This window comes from Dipodomys merriami, unplaced genomic scaffold (assembly GCF_024711535.1).
Source record: "Dipodomys merriami isolate MVZ:Mamm:240054 unplaced genomic scaffold, mDipMer1.0.p SCAF_1, whole genome shotgun sequence".
NCBI lineage: Eukaryota > Metazoa > Chordata > Mammalia > Rodentia > Heteromyidae > Dipodomys > Dipodomys merriami.
The window spans coordinates 30,026,071-30,052,246 of NW_027202270.1; the positions used below are offsets into that span (position 1 = coordinate 30,026,071).

A 26,176-nucleotide genomic window follows, 5' to 3' on the forward strand; every position below is an offset into this window, starting at 1 on the left:
AAAGTAATTTTTTATCTTTCTTGTAAGTTTTCTTCTTAAATAGGCATTTTCATTAATTAACATTCAGTTGTAACCTACCAAAATAAAAATGATCATCTCACTAAAAATTACATTTTCATAATGAACTATAGCTGTTTTTAAAATAATTCTTTTTAGAAGTACCTGCATTGACAAATGGGATTCCATCATATGGGACATACTGGGATTTCCACATCAGGCGGGTGGCAGGCTTGGCTGGGCTTGGAGACTGGCGGGTCCCCCAAACACTCTGTGTTTGCTGCTTGTGAAATGTTAGGATACTTTCTAATTCAGTCTCACTGACACAGTAGCCACGGTATGAATCACCAATTTTCTGCATGAAATAGTAATTAAAAAATAAAATCATAAGCAAATATGCTTCATTGCGCAATAAATTGAATGAAACTATCATCAAACGTGAAAGATTTATCAGCTTTTACAAGAGAATGTCATTCATTTCCTTAGATCACTGGTCTATACAACCAATAGATCTCCTCTGAATTCAACTAGTATCATCAAATAGATGAGGGAATATAATAACAAATTCATTACCACAACATGTCATAACCTTATGTGAGAGAAATAATTTATAGAGTAACTTCTTCCAGATATTAAAATTCTATTCCTAGGGCTGGGTATGTGGCTGAGTGCTTGTGTAGCATGCATGAAGCTCCAGGTTCGATTCCTCAGTACCAAATAAACAGAAAAAGCCAGAAGTGGTACTGTGGCTCAAGTGGTAGAGTGCAAGGTTTGAGCAAAAGAAGCTCAGCAAAAGAAACCCTGAGTTAGCCAGGATTGGCTAAATAAATAAATAAATATAAAATAAAATTATATTCCTGGATCAAATCAAGATCAGCATAAACCTAGCTACAAAGTACTGGTTTATATGGAGCTTCTAAAGACTGAGGTTGATATGATTCCATAAGTCTATTTGAAACTCTGTAATTTCAAATGTGATTGTGAATGTTATCTCCTATGAAAATGTTGCAGAAAATTTACTCATTATATTAATATTCTTTTTATGAAAATCCTTCCCTGACAGAAATGCCTGTCTATCCTTAAGAAAAAAATGGTTGTTTGCTTTTACCTTATAGAAATTGGTTTAATTTCAATTACCTAATAGGCACAACAGAATTTAGTAACTACCTAGGGTTCTCCTTTTCACAATGAAGGTACTTAGATTATAGACAAATGTGTTGTTTAAATATACATATTACATTAATATTTAAGATGTATTTACCTTAACTTTAATGGTTCTATTCCTTTTCTTTCTAACATTGGAGTTTGAATTCAGGTGTTGTGCTTGTTAACTTGCTAGACAGAAGCTCTACCACTTGAGCAATGCTTCCAACCCACCTCTTTCTAGTTAATTTGGCAGTAGAGCATAGCAAACTTTTCTTACAGGCTGCCTTCAAATCACTATTCTCCAGATGTCAGCCTTCTGAATAGCTAGGATAGTGGTGCTGTAGCTCAAGTGGTAGAGCACTAGCCTTGAGCTGAAGAGCTGAGGGACAGCGCTTAGGCCCAGAGTTCAAGCCCCACAGCTGACCAAAAAAAAAAAAAAAGAAGAAGAAAATAAAAAGAAAATAAATAGCTAGGATTACAGGTGCGGCACAGGTACTCAGTTGTCCATTCTTGTGTTTCTTGACTCTTCAGCCCCATTTTTAATTCCTACTTTGTTAATGTATTTTACATAGGTATTTAGGTAGTCTTAAATTGTTTCTAAAACAAAAGTTATAAGTTATGAAAATAAATTGAATGTTATCTACACACAGCCACTGAAATATACTAACGGAACAGCTTTTATTATATCAAAAAAGAAAATCCGTCAGGTTTGGTGGCACACACCTATAATCACAGTTCTCAGGAGGTGGAGGCAGAGGCAGAAGTATCTCTAATAGTGACGCCAAGGTCAGCCTTACCTATTTAACAACACCCTGTCTCAAAACAAACAACAAAAAAGAAAAAAAACAGGGAATGTGGCACATGGCAGAATGCTTGCCTAGCATGTGCAAGACCTGGGTTTGATATCTAGCACTTCAAAACACAGGGAGACAGATAGACAGACAGACAGACAGACACACACACAAACAGAGATGATAATTTTATTTCCAATTATTATTATAATACTTTGCAATAAAATGCATTAATAATTAGAATTAACTACATTAACTCCTTGGAGGAAATAAGAACAAAGATGTTGGCACAGTGATTCTACATTCTCCTTAGATTAACTACTCTATCTTGGAAGAATACATTTAAAAAAGAAGATATCAAAATACATATTGTGGCTGTATTTTGGTGATGATAAAAATAGAAAAATCTGATGCCAACGAATTTTATCAAAAATTTCCTCCAAAATTAATGAAAATGCTTTTATTTCAAATTTTCTTCTGACCTAAATATTTCTTTTTTAGAACATCTGTTATAAATAAAAGTAGGAATATAAAGCTTAACTGTTATAGTTTTTAGAAGGAAATGAACAAATGTTATAAAGAAAAAATTTAGAGTTAGTATATAATAAGGCCTGTAACAGATAATCATTAAGAATTAGAAATGAAAAAAGAATTAAAAAATAATATTTTAAAACAAAATCTGTTAACAAAAATGTTTTCTATAACTGATTTAGTTTGGAAGAGGAGAATGAATTCTTCACTGAAATAAATTAGTTTATTAGACACTTTTAAACATTTTCTTACAAAATCTATGATTTCAAGGTAAGCTACACAATGCAGCTTAGCTATAAAATAAAGTGATTTAGCACATGATTGTGAATGTTTTGTGAAGTTTATAATAATGACTTTGAAAAGCCTCATTAGCCAGGTGCAGGTGGCTCATGTCTACAAATCTCAACTACTCTGGGGACTGATACCTGAGGTTTGAAGCCAACCTGAGCAGGAAAGTATTGCCCAGGATGCTTATCTTCAATTAACCACCAAAAAGCCAGAAGTAAAGTTGTGGCTCAAATGGTTGAGCACTAAAAAGCTTGAGCAAAAAAGCTCAAGGACAGTGTCCAGGACCAGAGTTCAAGTCACAGGACTGGCACACAGAAAGAAAAAAAAATCCTTATCAATCAGAACAGTATCTTTAGGAAACTAATGAAAAAAATCATCTTATGATAAGCAAAATAATGGGCGAAAAGTCTAACATACACATGCATAACACACGTGTACATATATATGTATACATATATAACATATCACTTAGAAGAGCCAGGTTCAGGGGCTCAATCCTATAATCCTAGCAACTCAAGAGGTGGAGACTAGGAATTGATATTTGGAACCAGCCAATATAAGATTCAATCTCAATTAACAGCTAGATGAAAAAGCTCATTTCTCTCATTCTTAGCTATGCGATAGGCCAATGGCTAGGTATTATGGTGTGTACCTGTCATCAAAGAAACATGGGGAAACACAAAGAGGAAGACTGCAGTCTAAGCCAGTCTGTACATAAAGCAACACCCTATCTCTAAAATAACCAAAGCAAAAGGGGACTGGTGTGGTGACTCACTGGAAGAGTGCCTGCCTACAAAGTGTATAGTCCTAAATTCAAACCCAACTATCAGAACAAAAAAAGAAAGAAAATGTCCTAAGAGATGCAACAACAAATGACGTGACATTGTAAGACATTGTTAAAAGTGTTACCAAAAAATTAAAATTGAGGAAATTTTTTCTTTCCCACAAATTAAGATGTTTAAGATAATAAAGCATTTTAATAAACATTCATTAGCATCTATGATTTATATACAAAGGAGGTATGGCCCTTCCCTAAAAAAAATCTGTTGTCAAGGATCTCAGCACTCAGGAGGCTGAGGCAGGAAAATTATAAGATCTAGGCCAGGCTGGGCTATATATAAGAAAATCCTGCCTCAAAAGATCAAAATAAGAAAAAGAAAAAACAAAAGGTATGATTGGTAAATAATAATGAATAACTCAGGATAGCAAATAACTTAAGTGATAATAATAATAATAATAATAAATAGCAAAAGGATTTAAAGAAACAAATAGGTAAAAGCCAAAATAATCATTAGATAATTTACAGAAAAGATATGTATGACTTACATTGGGATTTGAAGGATCCCAATGGTCAATAGAAGAAATAACATGTAGGTGATAGAAATTAAAATAAGTGAAGGCAAAGCTAAAGAAAGACTCTGGAATAGTGAAAAGTAGAAAGACAAAGTTAACAAGAATGAAAGATGAGTGAGAAAAGAGGAAAATAAAATAAGGCAAGATAGGACACCAGATGACAGGATACTTTGAACACTAGCTAAATAATGTGGAAAACATAACACTGAACTTATTGGTGAGAAAAGACAATGAAAGCAATATTTAAAGATGAATTTAAGGATGAATAAAAGTAACTATGTCAGGGATTACTGTAATTTAATGTAAAGTAGGAAAGGTAGAGCTAGTTATACTTTAAAATGGGAGTTTTGGGATCAGGTATAACCAGTTAAATACATTGAGATAGGGATTGTATTTTATTTTTTGGCTTGAACTCAGGGTCTAGGCACTATCCCTGAGCTCTTTTTGCTCAAAGCTAGCACTCTACCACTTTGAGCCACAGCTTCACTTCCAGATTTCTGGTGGTTAATTGAAGCTAAGGGTCTTATGGACTTTTCTGCCTAGGCTGTCTTTGAACTGCAATCCTCAGACCTCTATCTCCTGAGAAGCACTTTTAACTCACCTCACAGCTTCTAAGACGGCAGGCCCATATAGGTGTATTAGAAGAAAGTGGCTGAAGAGGAGCCAGCAAAGGTTCTTCAACCATTCTGGGATAGGGAGAAATATATATAAACATATAGTTATACACACATATATGGACTCATACACAGACACAGAGCACTCAACTGTCAGAGACGGTTTATTGTCATCAACAAAATAGCTACAACAAGTGCCTTATTGTCATTTTCTTTATTTTGTTTTTTGCTTTTTTTTTTTTTTTTTTTGGGTCCAGTCGTGGGGCCTGAACTCTGGGCCTGGGCGCTGTCCCTCAGCTCTTCAGCTCAAGGCTAGCACTCTACCACTTGAGCACACAGCACCACTTCCAGCTTTTTTTTCTTTTTGCTTATGTGGTGCTGGGGAATCAAACTCAGGGCCTCAGGCATGCAAGGTAAGCGCTCTACCACTGAGCCACCTTCCCAGCCCCTTGTCATTTTCTACTAAATCACAGATGTAAATTAGTCTCCCCAAGTTTAATTATTTTCTATATCTCCTGAAATTTACTTAGTATGTTTCTCATTATATAATTATTTTACATTTATCAAAAAATGAGCTAATAGGAGCCAGATGCCAGTGGCTCACACCTATAATCCTAGCTACTCAGTGGTTCAAAGACAGCCTGGGCAGGAAAGTCCATGAGACTCTTTATCTCCAATAACCACCAGAAAACTGGAAGTGACACTGTGGCTCAAGTGGTAGAGCACTAGCTTTGAGCTAAAGAGCTGAGGGACAGCACCCAGGCCCAGAGCTCAAGGCCCTGAGTTCAATCCCCATGACTGACAAAGAAAAAAAAAAAAGAGCTAATAGGGCTGGGAATTGGCATAGTGGTAGAGTGTATGCCTAGCATGCATAAAGCCCTAAGTTCGACTCCTCAGTTCCATAAAAACAGAAAAAGCTGGAATGGCACTATGGCTTAAGTGGTAGAGTGCTAGTCTTAAGCAAAAAAAGCTCAGGGATAGTGCCCAGACCCTGAGTTCAAGTCCCAAGACTGGTACCTCCCCAAAAAAGATTAAACCAGGGCTGAAGGTATGGTCAGAGAAGGACCTGAGTTCAATCCTCAGTACCTGAAGTAAAAATAAAACTGTGCAAAAGCCGGGCGCTAGTGGCTCACACCTGTAATCCTAGCTACTCAGGAGGCTGAGATCTGAGGATCGCGGTTCAAAGCCAGCCCGGGCAGGAAAGACCGTGAGACTCCTATCTCCAGAAAACCACCAGAAAACCGGAAGTGGTGCTGTAGCCTTGAGCTGAAGAGCTGAGGGACAGCGTCCAGGCACAGAGTTCAAGCCCCACGACCGACAAAAAAACAACAACAACAACAAAAAAAACCTGTGCAATACAGAAAAGACAAAACCATTAAAATTTTAGGAATGGGCACATCTTCACTGTAACAATACAGTTAGACACTAAGTATGTTTTAAAAGATGTTACATGTCACTGAGAAAGAGTAGCACTTCTGAGGTTTATAGCTACTAGAATAGCTTCCTTATTGCCAAATAGCATTAAAATAAATATATGTTTGATGAGAGTGTGTGTGTATGTGTGTCTGTCCTGGGACTTGGGTGCTGCTCTGAACTTTTTTTTTTACTAACGTCTACCACCTGAGCCAGACCTCCATTTCTCAGTTTTTGGTAGTTAATTGGAGATAAAAGTCTTAAGGATTTTCTTTTTTTTCTTTTTCTTTTTTTTTTTTGTCCGTTGTGGGGCCTGAACTCTGGGCCTGGGCACTGTCCCCAAGCTCTTCAGTTGTAGACCAGCGCTCTACCACTTGAACCTCAGCCCCACTTCCGGCTTTTTCTGCTTATGTGGTGCTGAGGAATCGAACCCAGGGCCTCATGCATGCAAGGCAAGCATTTTACCACTGAGCCACCTTCCCAGTGCCTTTTTAAAAATTTTTACTTTTTGTGTTCAATGTCCTAGGTGTATCATAAACTAAGCTTTTTTCTCTTCTTTTCTTTTTTTGTTGTTTGTGGGGCCTGAACTCTGGGCACTGTCCCTCAGCTCTTCAGCTCAACGCTAGTGCTCTACACTTGAACCACAGTGCCACTTCTGGCTTTTTCTGCTTATTTGGTGCTGAGGAATGGAACCCAGAGCCTCATGCATGCAAGGCAAGAACTCTGCCACTGAGCCACTTTACCAGCCCGTTTAAGGATTTTCTTGACAAAGCTGGCTTTGAACCTTGATCCTCAGACCTCAGCTTCCTCAGAAGCTAGGACTACAGGCATGAGCTACCAGTATACAGCTCTGCTGATGGTGTTTCATGTTTTTTTAATCTCAACTCTTTAATCAGCTAGCTTTAGATGTAACCATTTTAGAAAAGATTTCCATGGTGGTGCAAAAGATGAACTCTTCTTTCTCATGAACTCACCTGGTCACTGACTTTTTGGGCAATGTGAGGGATGCTTGTGGATGAAGAATGTAACTACTGGTATTGTCTGCAAGATCATCTACTACAGTTGGTAAGTTATCACTGGGTTTCTCTTCAGAGACATCTTAACAAGAAGAACAAGAACCAAGCAACATCAGAATCTTAAATAATACCATTATAATGTACCTATCTAGAGCTTATATATACTAGAAAAAGAACTACTCTGAAATTAAAGACAATAAAATTTAAAATGTTTTATTGAGTTTATCATCAACAAACTTGTTTACTTCTAAATTGTAACACTGACTGTAATTAACTTTTTGGAACTTAGTTTGAACAGCTAGGATAGAAAAAGTAGTAGAAATAACTGTTATATTAAAGAGTTTGAAGATATAATAGAAAATTAATTTTTTTTTGTTTACAAATATTTTACTATTTGCTATTTACTGTGTATTGCTTACAAGGTTTTACTATTTTTCTTAACTTTATTAACAAAAACAATAAAGCATAAAGATAAATATGTTACCTAAACTATTGCCTATGAAAAAGCAGCAAAACAGAATACCTACAATGTTAGGAAAGAGATTTAATTACATAAAAAGGGAAGCAAAAGTAAGAGAACTAATGGATATTATCAAGTAGCTAAAGAAAAGAAAGCTAGTGAAAAGCAAGCAAGCATGATTCTCCTTTCTGAATTTGAAGGACCAAAGATAAGAGAAAAAGAATAAAAGGATAAAAGTGATCACTGAAAAAAGTAATGAATCGTACATCTAGCAAAAATATCAATAAAATGCAAATGTAAAAAACTTGTCCTGTAGCTAAGCACTTTATTCTTGTTATTATTTTTGTTATTACTATTATTGTAATTAAGAAGAATTTATTTTATGCTCACTGGTCATTTGGGAGGAAGCAGGGGTCAACCAGCTTCATAGAATTCCAAAATGAAATTGACAGCTAACCTAGACAGGAGTTGAAAAATGAACTTTAAATTCATTTGGGCTAAGAAACTTTTTTGAATTATTCAGTTCACAATCTTACCTAAGGACATCAATTTTACCATTGATTTTTATAAAGTGATTTAGCTAGAATATCACTTTATTCTGTAAAATAGTCTTAAATCTTCTATATCCTACTATGACTCACCCCGAGGACTATTCACATCAACAAGCTGTTCTTGAGGTATAATCACATGGGTCATTCCTGTTTGAATAGATGGAATTACACGAAGCACCTGTCCATTTTCTGATGGGCTGGCAACAATCATCTTGAATGGATTAAAAAAAAAAACAAATGCATATGTCATTCTGGTTTAACAGAATTATGAATTAAAATTTTAAACTCACATCTATCTTTATGATGCATATTATTATTTCCCCCAATTTATAGACAAAACATTGAGGCACTTTACAATCTTTTCTAAAGTCTTATAACTTATGAATGATGAAGCTAGGATTCAAAATAGGCAATTTGACTCTATAGCCTATGACCTTAAGCACCTATAGTCTTAATCATTATAGTCTATACATGAAGTTTAAAAAGGCTGTGCTTGGGGCTGGGAAGGTGGCTCAGTGGTAGAGCGCTTGCCTTGCATGCATGAGGCCCTAGGTTCGATTCCTCAGCACCACATATGCAGGAAAAAAAAAAAAAGCCAGAAGTGGCGCTGTGGCTCAAGTGGTAGGGCGCTAGCCTTGAGCTGAAGAGCTGAGGGGAAAGTGCCCAGGCCCAGAGTTCAGGCCCATGACTGGACCCCCCAAAAAAAAGGCTGTGCTTGAACTTAATTACATTTTGTATACTGTCTATTGTCCACATATCTGACCTATTTGTTGGGCAATAATTTGTCCCATATTTTTCATCATTTTCATTAATTTAAAAATGGTAACTTGTGCTGGGCACTGTGGCTCACGCCTGTAATCCTATCTACTCAGGAAGCTGAGATCTGAGGATCGCGATTCAAAGCCAGCCCAGGCAGAAAGTCCATGAGACTTTTATCACTAACAAACCACTAGAAAACTGTGGCTTAAGCAGTAGTGTGCTCACCTTGAGCTGAAGAACACAGGGACAACGCCCAAGCCCAGAGTTCAAGCCCCACGACCGACAAAAAAAAAAAAAAAGTAACTTGTAGCTGGGCACTCGTGGCTCACGCCTGTAATCCTAGCTATTCAGGAGGCTGAGATCTGAGACTCTTGTTTTTGTTTTTTTTTGCCAGTCATGGTGCCTGAACCCTGGGCTTGGGCACTGTCCCTCAGCTCTTCAGCTCAAGGCTAGTGCTCTACCACTTGAGCCACAGCACCACTTCCAGCTTTTTCTGCTTATGTGGTGCTGAGGAATCGAACCCAGGGCCTCATGCATGCAAGGCAAGCACTCTACTACTGTTGGCTGAGATCTGAGTATCCCAGTTTCTGCCTGGGCAGAAAAGTCCCTGAATCTCTTATCTCCAATAAATCACTCAGAAAAGGATGGAAGTGGCACTGTGGCTCAAGTGATAGAGTGCTAGCCTTGAGCATAAAGAGGCTCAGGGACAGTACCCAGGCCAAGTTCAAGCCCCAGGAAGAGAGTTGGTTTTTTTTTTTTAAAGGTAACTTATAGAGCTGGGGATGTAGTTTAGTTGGACAGTACTTTCCCTGGTATGTACAGGGCCCTGAGTTAGGTCCCCAGTAAAACACACACACACACACACACACACACACACACACCCACCCCCACCACCACCCGCACCCCCACCCCCACCACCCACCTCCAACCACCACCACCACCACCACCACCACATTAGATATAGAGCTGGGGATGTAGTTTAGTTGGATGTAGTTTAGTTGGACAGTACTTTCCCTGGTATGTACAGGGCCCTGAGTTAGGTCCCCAGTAAAACACACACACACACACACACACACGCATGCACGCACACACACACACACATACACACACACACCACCACCACCACCACCACCACCACCACCCCCCCCACCACCCACCCCCCCCCCACCACCCCCACCACCACCACCCACGTCCCCCCCACCACGTTAGATATCTAATTAAATAAAATCGTTAATTATCTGTATTATATGCCTTTGTCCCTAAAGAATACTAGAGTGTCCCGAGAGTCTGAAAACAAAGGGAAAACAGTAAACTTATTATAATCTTTTTCAGCTTGAAAACTGAATCCAGTATCTTACATTTATGAAATATCAACTTAAAAGGCACTTGAAGATTAAAAAAAATTAGGTTTATCATTTGAAAATATAATTAATACAGTTGTTGCAAATACGTTTTTTCTATTTTTTATAAACTATTGCTAATATAGTGATGTCCTATTGACTCAGTTTTCTTATTATTCTGCTTAAAATCTGCTGTCTTTCCAGTAAGAAGTAACTCTTTTATCATTCAAACCAGTATTACTAGACTTGCTTCCTGGTATATAAAATATGAACTGATTACTGATGCTTGATAGAATGCATTCCAACTTTTAAGAGGGTCATTTAAAAATAAGAATTTAAATTTGAAAAAAAAATAAAGGAAAAAATAAACAAAGAAAATGTTGAAATAGAATTTAATCAAACAGAAATAACACAAGGTTATTACCACTAAAAGTAAAAGTGGGACTTTTTTTCCTTCACCTAATGTTTTCCAAGTTTCTTAAGATAAAAATATCTTGCCATAGCTGGGCACTGGAGGCTCATGCCTGTAATCCTAGCTACTCAGGAGTCCAAGATCTGAGGATAACAGTTCAAAGCCAGCCCAAGGAGGAAGCCCTTGAGGATCTTATCTCCAATTAATCACAGAAGAAAAAAAACAGAAGAGCGGGGCTGGGAAGGTGGCTCAGTGGTAGAGTGCTTGCCTTGCATGGCTGAGGCCCTGGGTTCGATTCCTCAGCACCACATAAGCAAAAAGAAAAAAGCCGGAAGTGACGCTGTGGCTCAAGTAGTAGAGCACTAGCCTTGAGCTGAAGAGCTGAGGGACAGTGCCCAGGCCCAGAGTTCAGGCTCCACGACCTGACCCAAAAAAAAAAAAAAAAACAGAAGAGCTGTGCTCAAGTGGGAGAGTGCTAGTCTTGCAAAAAAGGAGCTCAGGGACAAGTGCCCAGACCCAGAGTTCAAGTCCCAGGACTGGCAAAAAAAAAAAATCTTGCCATCTTACCTCTTCAGCACAAAGAAACATGGTCAATTCTGATGAAAGTAACTATGCAGCAAGACTTAGGATGTATTCCTTATCTGATTTAATCCTCACCACATATATATGAAAGATATGAATTTTATAAATAAGGAAACTGTTGTAGAGCCTATAAAATTCATGCAAGGTTACACAGAATTATTTAATATTATGAGTTAAAATCAATCAAGCAATCTGACTTCTCTTAACCACTTCTCTGCAATGCCTCCTAATATTCAATATTACTTAACCAAAAATAATAAGGCAAAACTAAAACACAAAAAACCTTCTAGATCTGAGAAGCATGAGTTAATATTGACTTTATTTTGTTTTTGAGACAAGGTCACTGCATAACAAACTGGCCTGAAAATACTCTTAGCTAACAGTTTAAATTTGCATTCTTTTCTGTTTCACCTTGTTATATTGTTATTTTTACAGGAGATGCATCTTTATCTACCTATTAAGATCATGGAAGGGGCCTGGGCGCTGGTGGCTCACACATATAATCCTAGCTAATCAGGAGGCTGAGGTCTGAAGATGACTGTTCAAAGCCACTCGAGACAGAAAAGTTGTGAGACTCTTATCTTCAATTAATCACCGGAAAAAGCAGAAATAGAGCTATGGCTCAAAGTTAGTGCTAGCCTTGAGAGAAAAAGCTCAGGGACAGTGCCCATGCCCTAAGTTCAAGGCGTCCCCTCCACAAAAATCACAAAAGGTTTACTTAATTCCCAGATGTCCATGTTATCACCATGTCTTCTTTTTAATAGACATTACTAGCATATAGCTGATAAATAACCTTAATTTGAAACAAATATATATATATATTAAGAATATAACCAAATATATATTAAAATATGTAAATTACATGTAAACATTGGCACTTCAGCACTAGTTACAGATTTTATTATGTTTCCAATTTATTTTAAAGCACCAGTGTGCTTAGACATAAGTGGCTAAGAAGGATTACTATTCGTAATCCTAAAAGGAAATAGTCTTAAATCATTATATAAAAATGAACAGCACTGCCAACACAATATAGGTCAATAGTGTCAAGAGAGAAAGTTCAACTAGTCAGACTGACACGTTTTGCTAAGTAGCATAAGGGTCATTTATAAAAATATGCCCACCATTTGTGTATTAGAATCTTCCAGTGATTGAAGTTCATATTGAATAGGTTGTCCATTTTGGTCCACTAGATGGAATTGCTCAGCAGTCTGAGCAATTGTCTGAGTCAGGGGCCTTGGTATATTCTGTGATATGAGTGAATCATTTGCTTCAGTAGTAGTAATAGGCACAACTGTAGGAGAATCATTTTGTTCAAAGGAAGAAGCCTCAGATTCCATACAGGTTAGACACTTTGGGAAAAGAAAAAAAAATCACTCAGTCTCTTTATAATATACAGTCACTATTTTTTAAAAAGGCTATATATAATAAAACAGGGACATATTTATTTTCTAGTTAATTGCTCATTTTACTTCTGGAAGAGTCATCAATTCATACAAAGTATATGAATTTTTTTTCCATGCTAGAATTTGAACCCAGGTCTTTGTGCATGCCAGACAAATACTCTACCACTAAGCTACATCCCAGCCTATTCAAAGCATTTGTTAGGTGAGATTATTGATGTGGAGGTAGGAGCAGTACTGAGGATTGAATTCAGTGCCTGAAACTCGTCAAGCTGATATACTGCTGAGCCACACCTCTGGCTCTATTTTTCACTGGTTATTTTTTTAAGATAGGGTCTTGCTTCCCTTCTGGGCATGAATCTAAAGACACAATAGGCTTAAATTTATGCTTCCCATGGTAGCTTGGATTATAGACACACCCCTACATTCAGCTTTTTCTAGAGATGAGTCTTATAGACTTTTTATGCCTAGGCTGGCCTGCCCCCATAATCTTAATCTCAGCCTCCCAGTTTGGGATGCCTGATGGTTGCTGTCCAGATATGAGTTGAGTGGGAATCCTGAGAACTTTATTGTCTGGGCCAGCCTTGAACTGTGATCTTCCAATTCTCAGTTTCCCAAGCAGCAAGGATTGCATGTCCAAGCCACTAGTGCCAGGCTGAAATTATTTATTTCATATTTTATCATCTCAATTTTATTAAGATAAAGTTGTATAACAGAGTACATCCTGAAATGATGAAGTACATTTCAACATAGATTTTCTTTGCATATAAATTTTAATGCATATAAGTATTATTTTCCAGGTCCCTAAGTAGTTTGTATTACAGGCGTGAGCCATTGGCACCTCACCTAAAATTCTTTTAATTTTTGAGACAGTCTGGCCTTGAACTCACGATCCTCCTGCCTCAGGCTCGAGAGTGCAGAGAAAACAGGCATGTGCCACCACACCCAACACTATCAAAATTCTTGAATCATTGAATAACTAGTCTTCAAATATGAAAATTGGTTAAATGTATGCTGTTTTGGCTGAGAATGGAAAATGTTCCCATCTGAATCTCTACCTCAAATTCCTGAGTTTCTGGTTTTGACTCTTCACCATCATTACCTCTGACTCTTAATGAACTATTACACTGCTCCATGCTGGCTTCATACACAATTCCATTTTCTCCTATTAGCTAATGACTGAAAGAGTTTAAATATCTGATCAACTAAAGCATGTAACATTTTTACTGAATGTTTTCCTAAACAAATAATTTATCTTCTCTACTATAGAACCTTAAACAACTTATGGTAAAATTATTTACTAATTAAACTTATGACATGAAAAGGTAAGAAAATTAATATTTTTATTAATGTTGCAAAGGAACTATAGTACATTCAAAGCAGATAAAAGATTAGGATTGTGTAGCTGTCTCATTCTATCATACATTCCTATATTGGCTCATTAAAATTGCTTCTGTGAGGCCAATAAATATATGAATAAAGGCTTGCATCCGTGGACAAAAGGAAATGAAAATCAAAAGATAAGATTTCATTCATCTCATTCCAGTTATAATGGTTAGCATCAAGAACATACACAACAAATGCTGGTAAGGATGCCTGTGGGACAAGGAAAGAGGGTAGATATCTTTAAATACTACTGATAGAAATGTTAGTAAAATAACTATGGAAAACATATGAGGTTACTAAAAAAACAACTAAAAACAAGCCAGACACTGTTGGCTCATGCCTGTAATTCTAGCTGCTCAGGAGGCTGTGATTTGAAGATCCAGGTTTGAAGCCAGCCCAGGCAGGAAAGTCCTTGAGATGCTTACCTTCAATTAACCACCAAAGAGCCAAAAGTGGAGCTGTGGCTCAAGTGGTAGGGTGCTAGACTGGAGCATAAGAGCTCAGGCCCTGAATTCAAGCCCCAGGACCAACACACACACATATACACACAAAAAGAAATGAAAAACAAAATTAAAAACAGAATAGAACTACCATATGATCCATTCTTGGGCATATATCAGAAGAACTATAAGTCAAGATATAAAAGAGACACCTATAAACCCATTTATTATTAAATTAATAAAGCACTATTCAAAATAGCCAGTTATGGAAGCAATCTAGATGCTCTAAAAATGATAAATGGGTATGTGTTATGTACATATAATGTATATACCATGTGTATGTATACATACACATTGGAGTTTTATTCAGCCATAAAGAACAAAATCATGTCATTTTCAGGAAAATAGATATAATGTATATACCATGTGTATATATACATACATACACAGTGGAGTTTTATTCAGCCATAAAGAACAAAAAATGTCATTTTCAGGAAAATAGGTAGAAGTGGAGATCATCACGTTAAGTGAAGTAAGCCTGGTTCAGAAGGACAAAGTATATATGTATACACTAGACAAACACACGCACACCAAACATATTCATAACTGTGGACTTGCTTAAGGGAGTGAAAAGGCTGAGGGAGAAGGAAGGAGAATTACGGGGTTGAATAATATCAAGAATATCTGTGCGGGCTGGGAAGATGGCTCAGTGGTAGAGCGCTTGCCTTGCATGCCTGAGGCCCTGGGTTCGATTCCTCGGCACCACATAAGCAAAAAGAAAAAAGCTGGAAGTGGCACTGTGCTCAAGTGGTAGAGTGCTAGCCTTGAGCTGAAGAGCTGAGGGACAGCGCCCAGAGTTCAGGCCCCACGACCGGACCCAAAAAAAAAAAAAAAAAAAAAAAAGAATATCTGTGCTATGTATGAAGATGGCATAGGGGGAACGAGGACAGAGCAATAGAGGGACTTCATCTGATTACAGTATAATATGTGCATATGTGAAATACCACAATAAAATTTCTTCATATAATATACACTAAAGTAATGAATTACAGGAACCTAAAATAGGGTTTATCGGAGGTTTTACCAGTGGGAGAGAGGAAAACAAATGGAGAGGGTAAAGGAGGGTTAATATGGTCAAAATATAATACAGCCTGTTGAAACTGTTTTAAGAAGTGGGGAAAGAGGATGAGGAGTGGTATTACAGGAAAATTTAATCAGGGAACATTGTATGCTTGGATAAAATATTACAATGAAACCTCCTTATACAACTAATAATGTATGCTAATAAAAATGTGGATTTTTCCGGGCGCCAATGGCTCATGCCTGTAATCCTAGCTACTCAGGAGGCTGAGATCTGAGGATCGTGGTTCAAAGCCAGCCCGGAAGTGGCGCTGTGGCTCAAGCAGTATAGCGCTCGCCTTGAGCTGAAAAGCACAGGGACAGTGCCCAAGCCCAGAGTTTAAGCCCCACAACCGACAAAAAAAAAAGTGGATTTTTAAAAATTTGCATTTATGTGATTACACACATTCAAATAATTCTAAATTACTCACCATACAATAATTTAATGCAAATAAAGGCTATTTATCGGGGGGAAATGCTTGAACTCAGGGCCTTGCTTAACTTTTTCACGGAAGACAGGCACTTGAACCATACCTCCGCTTTTGATTTATTGCTGGTTAACTGGAGATAGAGTCTCTTGGAGTTGTCTGCTGGCTCCAAACCTTAGTCCTCAGATCTCAGCCTTATGAGCATAGGATGACATGTGTGAGCCACCAACACCCTACTACAATGTTTTTGTTCATTAAGAACTCTTGACTAGTAAGTTCAAGGAAAAAAGTTCAAGGATTGAAATAGCTATAATAAGAGATTAACAATGATGATTAATAATAAACTAGAATTAAGAGCCAGGCACCGGTGGCTCATGCCTGTTAATCCTAGCTATTCAGGAGAATGAGATCTCAGGATTACAGTTCAAAGGCTGCCCAGGCAGGAAAGTCCATGAGACTCTCATCTACAATTAATTACCAGAAAACTGGAAGTAATGCTGTGGTTCAAAGTGGTAGAGCACTAGCCTTGAGCAAAAAAGCTCAGGGACAGTGCCCAGGTCCTCAGTTCAAGCTCCATCACCAAACAAAAAAAAAAAATAGAATATGACAATATTTTTTCATAAAATTATCTATGACTCAAATTATTTCTTGAGTTTTTTCTTTCATATTTCAGACTATGGGTTGACCATAGGTAACTGAAACCACCAAATGTAAAGCTGAGGATAAGGAGGAACTACTACATACAATTCATATGATTAATGTATATTTCTAACACTTAATACTTCACTTGAAAAGCTTGGGGAAAAAAAACATATATACCTCTGAATGACTTGGGCCCAGTAATCTGTAGTTATTTAACTTTTAGGGCAATTTTGTTTTGTAACTCTGGTCTTTTTGTTGAATTTAGATAGATAGACAAACGACAGAGAGATGATATAACGTATCTATGTTATATGTTGTATATGCTATACATCTATGCTATACATTTATACATTTATCTATATTATATTTATCTACATACATATATAACACTTGAGAGTAAAAAATTTTCCTAAGAGAAAAATCTTCTACTAATGGCAATATGGCAGATTAGTTACTGTAGAAAATGAAGCTGACCTAAAACCAAAAAATTTATTTGATGTTTGGGCTCTGAGACAGGATTTAACAAAATCAAAGATTACCAACCAATTTCCATGTACCCTCCCCCAATCAAAAAGAGTAAAAGCTAATAGAAATCATTAGCAAGACTAAAATACTTAGAAATAAATTTCAACATGGAAGTAAAATACTTGTATACTTCTATAAAGTAAAAAGACTTAACAGCTGGATACTGGTGGCTCACATCTGTAATCCTAGTTACTCAGGAGGCTAAAATCTGAGGATCTCAGTTTAAAACCAGCCCGGGCAAGAAAGTCTGTGAGATTCTTTTTTTTTTTTTTTTTTTGTCGGTCGTGGGACTTGAACTCTGAGCCTGGGCGCTGTCCCTCAGCTCTTCAGCTCAAGGAGAGTGCTCTACCACTTGAGCTATAGCACCACTTCCGGTTTTCTGGTGGTTTATTGGAGATAGGAGTCTCACGGTCTCTCCTGCCCGGGCTGGCTTTGAACCGCGATCCTCAGATCTCAGCCTCCTGAGTAGCTAGGATTACAGGCGTGAGCCACCAGCGCCCGGCTAGTCTGTGAGATTCTTATCTCCAATTAACCACCAGAGAACTGAAAGTTGCACTGTGGCTCAAAGTGGCAGAGTGCTAGCCTTGAACAGGAGTTCAGGGACAACGCCCAAGCACTGAGTTCAAGCCTTACAACCAACCCAAAAAAAACAAAAAAAAGACAACTGAAATAAATGGGAAGATATACTGTGCTCAGATACTGTAAGACAGTTTTATGGTAATGACACTACTAAAATTAAGATATGTATGGAATGCCATCCCTATTATAATCCCATGGCCTTCTGTATAATAAAAAAAGCCAATCCTAAAATTCATATGGAATTCCAACGAACTCAGGATAATCAAATAATCCAAAAGAGGTAGAGAACTCATACTTCCATATTTCAAAACTTACAATAAAACTACAGTCCTGGAAATGTGACTTAGTGATAGAGTGCTTTGCCTAGCATGCATGTAGCCCTGGGTTTGATTCCATACCACAAAAATAGAAAAAGACAGAAGTGGCACTGTGGCTCAAGTGGTAGAGCTACCCTTGAGTAAAAGAATCTCAGGGGACTGGGAAGGTGACTCAGCGGTAGAGTGCATGCCTTGCAAGCATGAGGCCCTGGGTTCGATTCCTCAGCACCACATAAACAGAAAAAGCTGGAAGTGGTGCTGTGGCTCCAGTGGTAGAGTGCTAGCCTTGAGCTGAAGAGCTGAGGGACAGCACCCAGGCCCAGAGTTCAGGCCCCAGGACCGACAAAAAAAAAAAAAAGAATCTCAGGAACAGTGCCCAAGCCCTGAGTTTAAGCCCCAGGACTAGGGGAAAAAAAAAAGCTACATTAATCATGAGAACAGAGCTGGGGGTATACCTTGTAGTAGAGGACTTGCAGTAGAGGGTTCAATCTCCAGTGCTGAAAAATAAATAAATAAATAAATTGATTTGTTATCCATACAATGGAATATTATTTAGCTATAAAAAGAAATAAATTATTGATACATGCAACAACATGGATGAGACTCAAAAACATGCTAAGTGATAGGAGCTAGACACAAAGGCCACATATCATTCAATTTATATAAACTATTTAAAATTAGTAAATCCATACATAGAAAAAGCAGTTAGGGAATGTCAAATTTCAGGGTAGTGGAAATGTCTGCATGTAGATATAGCAGTAACACGTGTGCAAGATTGTGAAAAGAAGAACACAAATAAGTACTTGAGAAATAAAAGGGACTAACTAGAAAAGTAGATATAACAAGGTTATCATGAACAAAATTCTACAAACTATTCTCTAAACTGGACTCTGGTGACTCACACCTGTAATCCTAGATACTCAGGAGACTGAAATCTGAGGACTGCAATTCAAAGCCAGCCCAGGCAGGAAAGTCCATGAGACTCTTATCTCCAATAAACCACCAGAAAACTGGAAGTGGCGCTGTGTCTCAAGTGGTAGAACAGTCGCCTTGAACTGAAGAACTCAGGGACAATGCTCAGGCCCAGAGTTCAAGCTCCATGACCAACAAACAAACAAACAAACTATTCTCTAAAAAACTAAGTCATACTGCCTGAATAGGCATATACAGACATATATAAGTTGAATAAAATCTACCACAAAAAATAACAAGTGAAGGGCTGGGAAGGTGGCTCAGTGGTAGAGCGCTTGCCTTGCAAGCCTGAGGCCCTGGGTTCGATTCCTCAGCAACCACATAAGCAAAAAGAAAAAAGCCGGAAGTGGCGCTGTGGCTCAAGTGGTAGAGCGCTAGCCTTGAGCTGAAGAGCTCAGGGACAGCGCCCAGGCCCAGAGTTCAGGCCCCACGACCGGACCCCCCCAAAAAAAAGAAAAAGAAAAACAAGTGAAGACACTACAAATATTTACAACACTACATATGCTTTTATGGTATAAAGAGGATTTATCTCAACTGATGGTATGAGAATAACTTATCTAGACACAAAATTGATAGAGGAAGAAAGAAAACCTACAGCTAACTTTACTATATTAACTCTGTTTTTCTAGTTGTTTTTTTTTTTTTAATTTGATCCTCTGACACCTTCAGCCTTGCTGACCAGGGAAGGAACTGGATTAACCAATTCTAGAGATAGCATTCTTGTGAAATAACTCCTTTTCTAAAACAAATTCAAATACCAGGCTGCTCACTCAACTACCTTCTTTATTAGACTATCATCCTCTGGAACACTCGTTCTCCAGACCTATAATTCTAGGGCCAGGAACCAGTCAGTGTACCCAAAGACCAAATAAATGGTTCAGACTAATCATTCCTAAGCCTACTTATGGAGTATTATCCATTCTTTCTCTTAAAACCCACAATGAAGTTTCTTTCCCCTCTCTATCTACTACCAACCTTGGTGTTGTTTTGTGTGGGTCTTTGTGGTATATAACATGACCCTTCTTCTTGAGAATTGTGAGTAAAAAACTATTTTTTCAATGGCAATCTTCTCCGCATCTGTTGGTTTCACCATACCTGAATAGAAACAAAATCTGTCTTAAAACTGTCAGAAACATATAAAAAATCTAAATAAAATCTTAGTGAGCAAAATATAGCACTGTATAGTAAAAAGTGCTATGTTGCATAAAAACTAAAATGCACTATTATATTATGTGCAACTAAGAAAGAAAAAAATGAGGAACAATGATATTTGCTTTCTTATTATTTGGAGTTTTATTTCATACTTTTTGAAAGACTCTTAAGTTTAAAAAAGTTTTATTGTATGAAACTCTTATACACATATAAAAAAAACCAAATACATCTATTAACTTATCACTTCATTTTCAGTGATTTCTTAGAATCACTTTTACTCAGCTACTAATGTCCATTTTATCTCTCTAAAAGAAAAAAAACATAGGTGGCAACAGGTGTAATATTTACATAAAAACTAGGATCTTACAATGGTTTATGCAACTATATTGAAAAATTCTAATTGGCAGAGGTATAGATGTGTTGTAAAATATGGCTGAAATCTGCCCTCTTCCATCCAAAACTCTTTCCCATGGCCATTAGATTTCAATGGATAAAAGAGTGTTCCCTCAATGTCTCTAAGTGGAAACATTTACTTTCCAAATTTAGAGCACCAGGTGTTGTGGTTCATACCAATAATCCCAGCACTAAGGAAAAATACATAGGAAGATCCAAGTTTGAGGCTAGCCTGAGCTTCAAAGCAAGTTCAAGCAAGTAACAAGATTCTCTCTTTAAAAATCAAAGGCTGCAACAATGAAATGTTCCTTATTCAGTTAGACACAGAGGCTCACCCTTATTTCTAGTTGCTTGAGGCTGAGATTAGGAAGATTACAATTTGAGGCCAGCCCAAGAAAAAGTTCATAAGACCCCTTCTCAACTGGAAGCTTGGAATATTATCACATTTCTATCATCCAACCTTTGTGAGAAATTGAGATCATGGTTCCAAAGAAAAAGAATTTGTGAGATTCCATCTTAACAAAAAAAAACTGGGTATAGTGGCACATGCCTGTCATCTCAGCTATGGTAGTAAGTATAAAATATAAGGATCCTTGTCCTGGCATGTGACTGGGCAAAAAGAAAGACCCTATCTCAAAAATAACAGTATAGCTGGGCACTGGTGGCTCCTAGCTACTCAGGAGGCTGAGATCTGAGGATCATGGTTCGAAGCCATCCTAGGCAGCAAACTCTTTGTGACTCTTATCTCCAATAAACTATTAAAAAAAAAAAAAGCCAGAAGTTGCATTGTGGCTCAAGTGGCAGAGCACTCACCTTGAGCAAAAGAAACTCATGGACAGCACCTAGGCCCAGAATTTAAATCCCAGGAAAAAATAAACAACAACAACAAAAACCAAAACACCACAGCTGGAGTGCTGGTGGTTCATGCCTGTAACCCTAGCTACTCAGGAGGCTGAGATATGAGAACTGCAGTTTAAAGTCAACCCCGGGCAGGAATGTCCGTGAGACTCATCTCGATTCAACCACCAGAAAACCAGAAGTGGCACTGTGGCTCAAGTGGTAGAGTGCCCACCTTTAGCTGAAGAGCTGAGGGACAGCACCCAGGCCCAGAGTTCAAGCCCAGAGTTCAACAGACAAAAAAAAAAAAATACATAAAAAGAATTAAAGGAGTAGCTCAAAGGTAGAGCACCTGTCTAACCTGCTAGTAACCCAGAGAATACCCTAAAAGTAGAGCGCCTGTCTAGTAACCTAGAGTTCAAACTCTGGTACTGCAAAAAACAGGAAATAAAACATGGGCTACAAATGTAGCTCAGTGGTACAGCATTTATCTAGCACATGTAAGTCTCTGGGTTCAATCCCCAGTACTGGGGGAAAAAGGTTTGATACTGGTGCTTTTATTGTTATGGGCAAAGACACTGACATTGCTGCACCAGCTGTTTGGGGAAGAGAGATTATAAAGAACACACTATTTATGAAATATATTAACTTTAGAGTAGAAAAATGTGGTGAAATGCTCACTCTAGAATCACGAATGTAATTACTAACATGTTAGTTGTTAAAGCAACAAAAGCTTCAAAAGCTAAAGTTAAAATTCATTTGATAAGCCAGGTGTCAGTGGCTTAAGGCTATAACCCTAGCGGCTCAGGAAGCTGAGATTTGAGAACCAAGATTTGAAGCCAGCCCAGACAAGAAAGTCTGTGAAACTCTTGCCTTGATTAGCCACTAAAAAACCGGATGTGGAGCTGTGGCTCAACTGGTAGAGCACTAGCCCTGAGTGATAAAGCTCATGAACAGCACTCAGGTCTTGAGTTTGAGCCCCAGTGCATGCAAAAAATTTAATTTGATAAAATTCAATATTAAGTATATTAATGAAAGGAAGTATAGTTTAAGAGAATTGTGTATGTTTAAATTCCTGTCTAATACAAGACCTTTTATATAAAACCATTGTTTTTTTTGTTTTTGTTTTTGTTTTTTTTTTATTAGGGACATTGCCCAGGCCCAGAGTTCAGGCCCCACGATCAACAAGGAAGGAAGGAAGGAAGGAAGGAAGGAAGGAAGGAAGGAAGGAAGGAAGGAAGGAAGGAAGGAAGGGGAAAAAGAAAAGAAAAAAAGCTGGGCACTGGTAACTCATGTTAGGTTTTTAAAAAGCTGTAGCCGACTAAGAACAGCACCAGCACACACGTGGTATTCAGGTAAGGGGTAGGTTTATTCGGTAGACCTGCTGGGACCAGGCAAGGTTGGCACTCTACGTGGCTGGGAAAGGCCTAGGAAAGAGAGAGAGCTGGGAAAGAGAGAGAGGAAAGAGAGAGAAAAGAGCTTGAGAAGAGCTAGACAAGAGCAGAGAGAGAAGTAGCCGAGTAAGAACAGCAGAACTCACGTGGTATTCAGGTAAGGGGTAGGTTTATTCAGTAGACCTGCTGGGACCAGGCAAGGTTGGCACTCCACGTGATTGGGAAAGGCCTGGGAATGAGAGAGAGCTGGGAAAGAGAGGAAAGAGCTAGAAAAGAGCAGAGAGTGAGCATAGAGGAACAGAGAAAAACCATTGTTTTTTTTGAGGATTATAAAAAATAACAACAAAGAACACCAGACTGGGAATGTGGCTTAGTGTTAGAGTGCTTGTCTAGCATGCATGAAGTCCTGGGTTCAATTCCTTAGTACCACATAAACAGAAAAAGCCGGTTATCTTTTTCCCTCCTTTTAAGAAATGTATTTCTCTGACTCTTCAGATGTTTGGAAATCTTACCATGGTAATTGGCATCTGTTAGTCTTAGCTAAGTCTTAGGTGCTATCTTTTTTGTTTGGTAGCCATCTAGGGATATCTTCCTCATCTTCTAGTTCTCATGGGAGAGGAAGAGCCCACCACTGGAAAGCTCACAGTGCTCTAATAGTTGAAACAAATGGTTCTCATCAAACTCTGAGAACTTTGTCTCTCCAAGGAAAAGCCAGTTAGTTAACACAGGTGGTCTCCCCTGCTTCCATGATAAAGTTACAATGACCTGATTCTTCAGGTCCTTTTGCTAAATTAATGTTTATCTAGAAAACATGCATGTATGGGTTGTTTCTGTTTGTTGGAACAAAGGAGTAGGATTCCTTTCTGTCTTTTCAATCTCTTAGTGGGTTGCCTGTGATGCATTCTGATTTATGTTTATTTGATAATAAAAATGTTTTTTTCCTTTAAAAAAAAAACAAAACAGAAAAAGCTGGAAGTGGTCCTGTGTCTCAAGTGGTAGAGTGCTAGCCTTGAGGAAAGGACACTCAAGGACAGTGCCCAGGCCCTGAGTGCAAGCCCCAGAAATAGAAAAAAAAAATGACAACAACAAAAACCTACATTACCACAGAAATATAGAAGAACTTTCTTTTTCTTTTCTTTTCTTTTTTTTTTTTTTTTTGGTGGATGGTCATGGAGCTTAAACTCAACCTGGGTGCTGCCCCTGAGCATTTTCACTTAAGGCTACCACTCTACTACCTTGAGCCACAGCGCCACTTCCAGTTTTCTAGTGGTTGACTGGAGTGTCTCAGGGACTTTCCTGCGTAGGCTGGCTTCAAACAGCAATTCTCAGATCTCAGTCTCCTGAGTAGCTAGGATTATAGGCGTGGGCCACCGGTGCCCTGCAAGACTTTTTTTTTAATTGAAAAATATGATTCTAAAATTCATATGGAAATGTAGCTTAGTGGTAAAGGGTCTACCTAGCATGGTTAATGCCCTAACTTCAATACTCAACACAGAAAAAAGAAAAAAATGCAAATTTTATATGGAAATGCAAAGGTTAAAATAGTCAAAACAAGCTGGGTGCCAGTGGCTCATTCCTGTAATCCTAGCTATTCAGGAGGCTGAGATCTGAGGATAACAGTTTGAAGCCTGCCCAGGCAGGAAAGTCTAAAAGACTCGTTCCCAATTAACCACCAGAAAACATAAGTCGAGCTGTGGCTCAAAGTAGTAGAGTACTAGCCTTAAGCAAGAAAGCTCAGGGACATATAAAAGGAAACTTAAAATGGATCAGAGACTATAAATATAACCATAAAATTTCTAGAAGGAAACACAGGAGAAAATCTGTATAACCTTGGGCTTGAAAAGATGACAAAGATGATCTCCCTGATTCGTGGATGTTAAAACTCTAAATGCAAGGAGATATGACAAAGTAAACAGGACTCAAGAAACAAAAGAGCAGGGCAGTGGTTCACGCCTGTAATCCTAGCTACTCAGGAGGCTGAGATCTGAGGATCTCGGTTCAAAGCCAGCCCAGGCACAAAAGTCCATGAGACTTATCTCCAATAAATCACTCAGAAAGCCGGAAGTAGCCCCATGGCTCAAGTGTTAGAGTGCTAGCCTTGAGCTGAAGAGCTCAGGGACAGCACACAGGACCAGATCCAAGCCTCATGACCGACAGAAAGAAGGAAGGAAAGAAAAGAAAGAAAGGAAGGAAGGAAGCAAGCAAGCAAGCAAGAAAGCAAGCAAGGAAGGAAGGAAGGACCTCTTCTTAATTTGTCATATTATTTCTAGATGACTCCACGTCCTTGACCTCATATACTGATTATACATGTGCATATTTGAGGGAAGATAGAAGGGCACAGAATCAGAGGGAAACAGAGGAAAAAATACAGCAGAAGGGCGCATCAACTGCACTGGACATTGATGAAAGTGAACTAAGCAACTCAACGGCAGCAATGGGAAGGAGGGAATGAGAGAGAAAGAGGGAATAGCTTACACGAAGCAAAAGGAAAGAAATGTACATTATCACCTGATTTGGAAAAAATAGCTGTAGTGTCAAAGTTTGTAGAGACTATAAGGTTTACAGACAATGACAATGTGCCTCATGTATTTGTAACTTTAACTAAGTATCACTATCCCACAAAGGTATGAATTTTGTGAAATTTATGTAATCACTTAATCTCAATAAAGAAAAAAAAAAAGAAAAGATGACAAAGATGACTGCCTGTATAAATAGCAAGCTTTAAAGCTTGATAGTGGTAACATAGTATTTGTTTTTTTAATTTATTATTATTATAATTATTATTATTATTGTCAGTTGTGGGGCTTGAACTTGGGCCTAGGGACCGTCCCTCAGCTCTTCATCTCAAGGCTAGCACTCTATCACTTGAGCCACAGTGCCACTTCCGGTTTTCTGGTGGTTTACTGGCGATAAGAGGTTCACAGCTTTTCTTGCCCACGCTGGCTTTGAGCCACAATCCTCAGATCTCAGCCTTCTGAGTAGCTAGGATTGCAGGTGTGAGCCACTGGCACCTGGCGTGGTCACATAATTTTTATCCTAAAATTCTATAGACAAATAAAATAACTAGACTGTTTAGCAATTGTTAAACTGTTTTTTCTAAATTTTAACCACACTTATTCTAAATCATTTGTAATCAGTTTGGGTGTCTCTGTTTTTTTGTTTTGTGCAAATCCTAGGGCTTTAAATCAGGGCCGGGGTGCTGTTCCTCAGCTTTGCTTGTTCAAGGTTAGTTCTCTACCTCTTGAGTCACAGCTCTACTTCCTGCTTTTTTGTGTGTGATTAATTAAAGACAAGAGCCTCATGACTTTGGACTTTTTTGCCCACTTCCAACAGTGA

At 38.1% G+C, this 26,176-nt stretch overlaps 1 protein-coding gene across 17 annotated transcripts in view; it reads right to left on the bottom strand.

The window, feature by feature from the left end:
• Positions 1–26,176, bottom strand: part of Carf (calcium responsive transcription factor) — a 121,746-nt gene that overhangs the window by 45,460 nt on the left and 50,110 nt on the right. For 11 of the 17 annotated variants that reach the window (XR_011371201.1, XR_011371209.1, XR_011371200.1 and 8 more), the window contains exons 3-9: positions 20,040–20,159; positions 18,548–18,589; positions 12,378–12,605; positions 8,251–8,371; positions 7,108–7,231; positions 4,708–4,792; positions 163–352 (exon numbers count right to left, since the gene is read on the bottom strand). Coding sequence is in view for 11 of the 17 variants with exons in the window: in XM_070019241.1 (XP_069875342.1) it covers positions 163–352; positions 4,708–4,792; positions 7,108–7,231; positions 8,251–8,371; positions 12,378–12,593 (736 nt within the window). In the remaining 6 variants the exon portion in view is untranslated. Of the gene's footprint in view, positions 1–162; positions 353–4,707; positions 4,793–7,107; positions 7,232–7,999; positions 8,067–8,250; positions 8,372–12,377; positions 12,606–18,547; positions 18,590–20,039; positions 20,160–22,790; positions 22,961–22,986; positions 23,107–26,176 lie in introns of those variants that run through there. The other 6 variants (XM_070019279.1, XM_070019290.1, XM_070019231.1 and 3 more) reach the window with 6 other exon arrangements.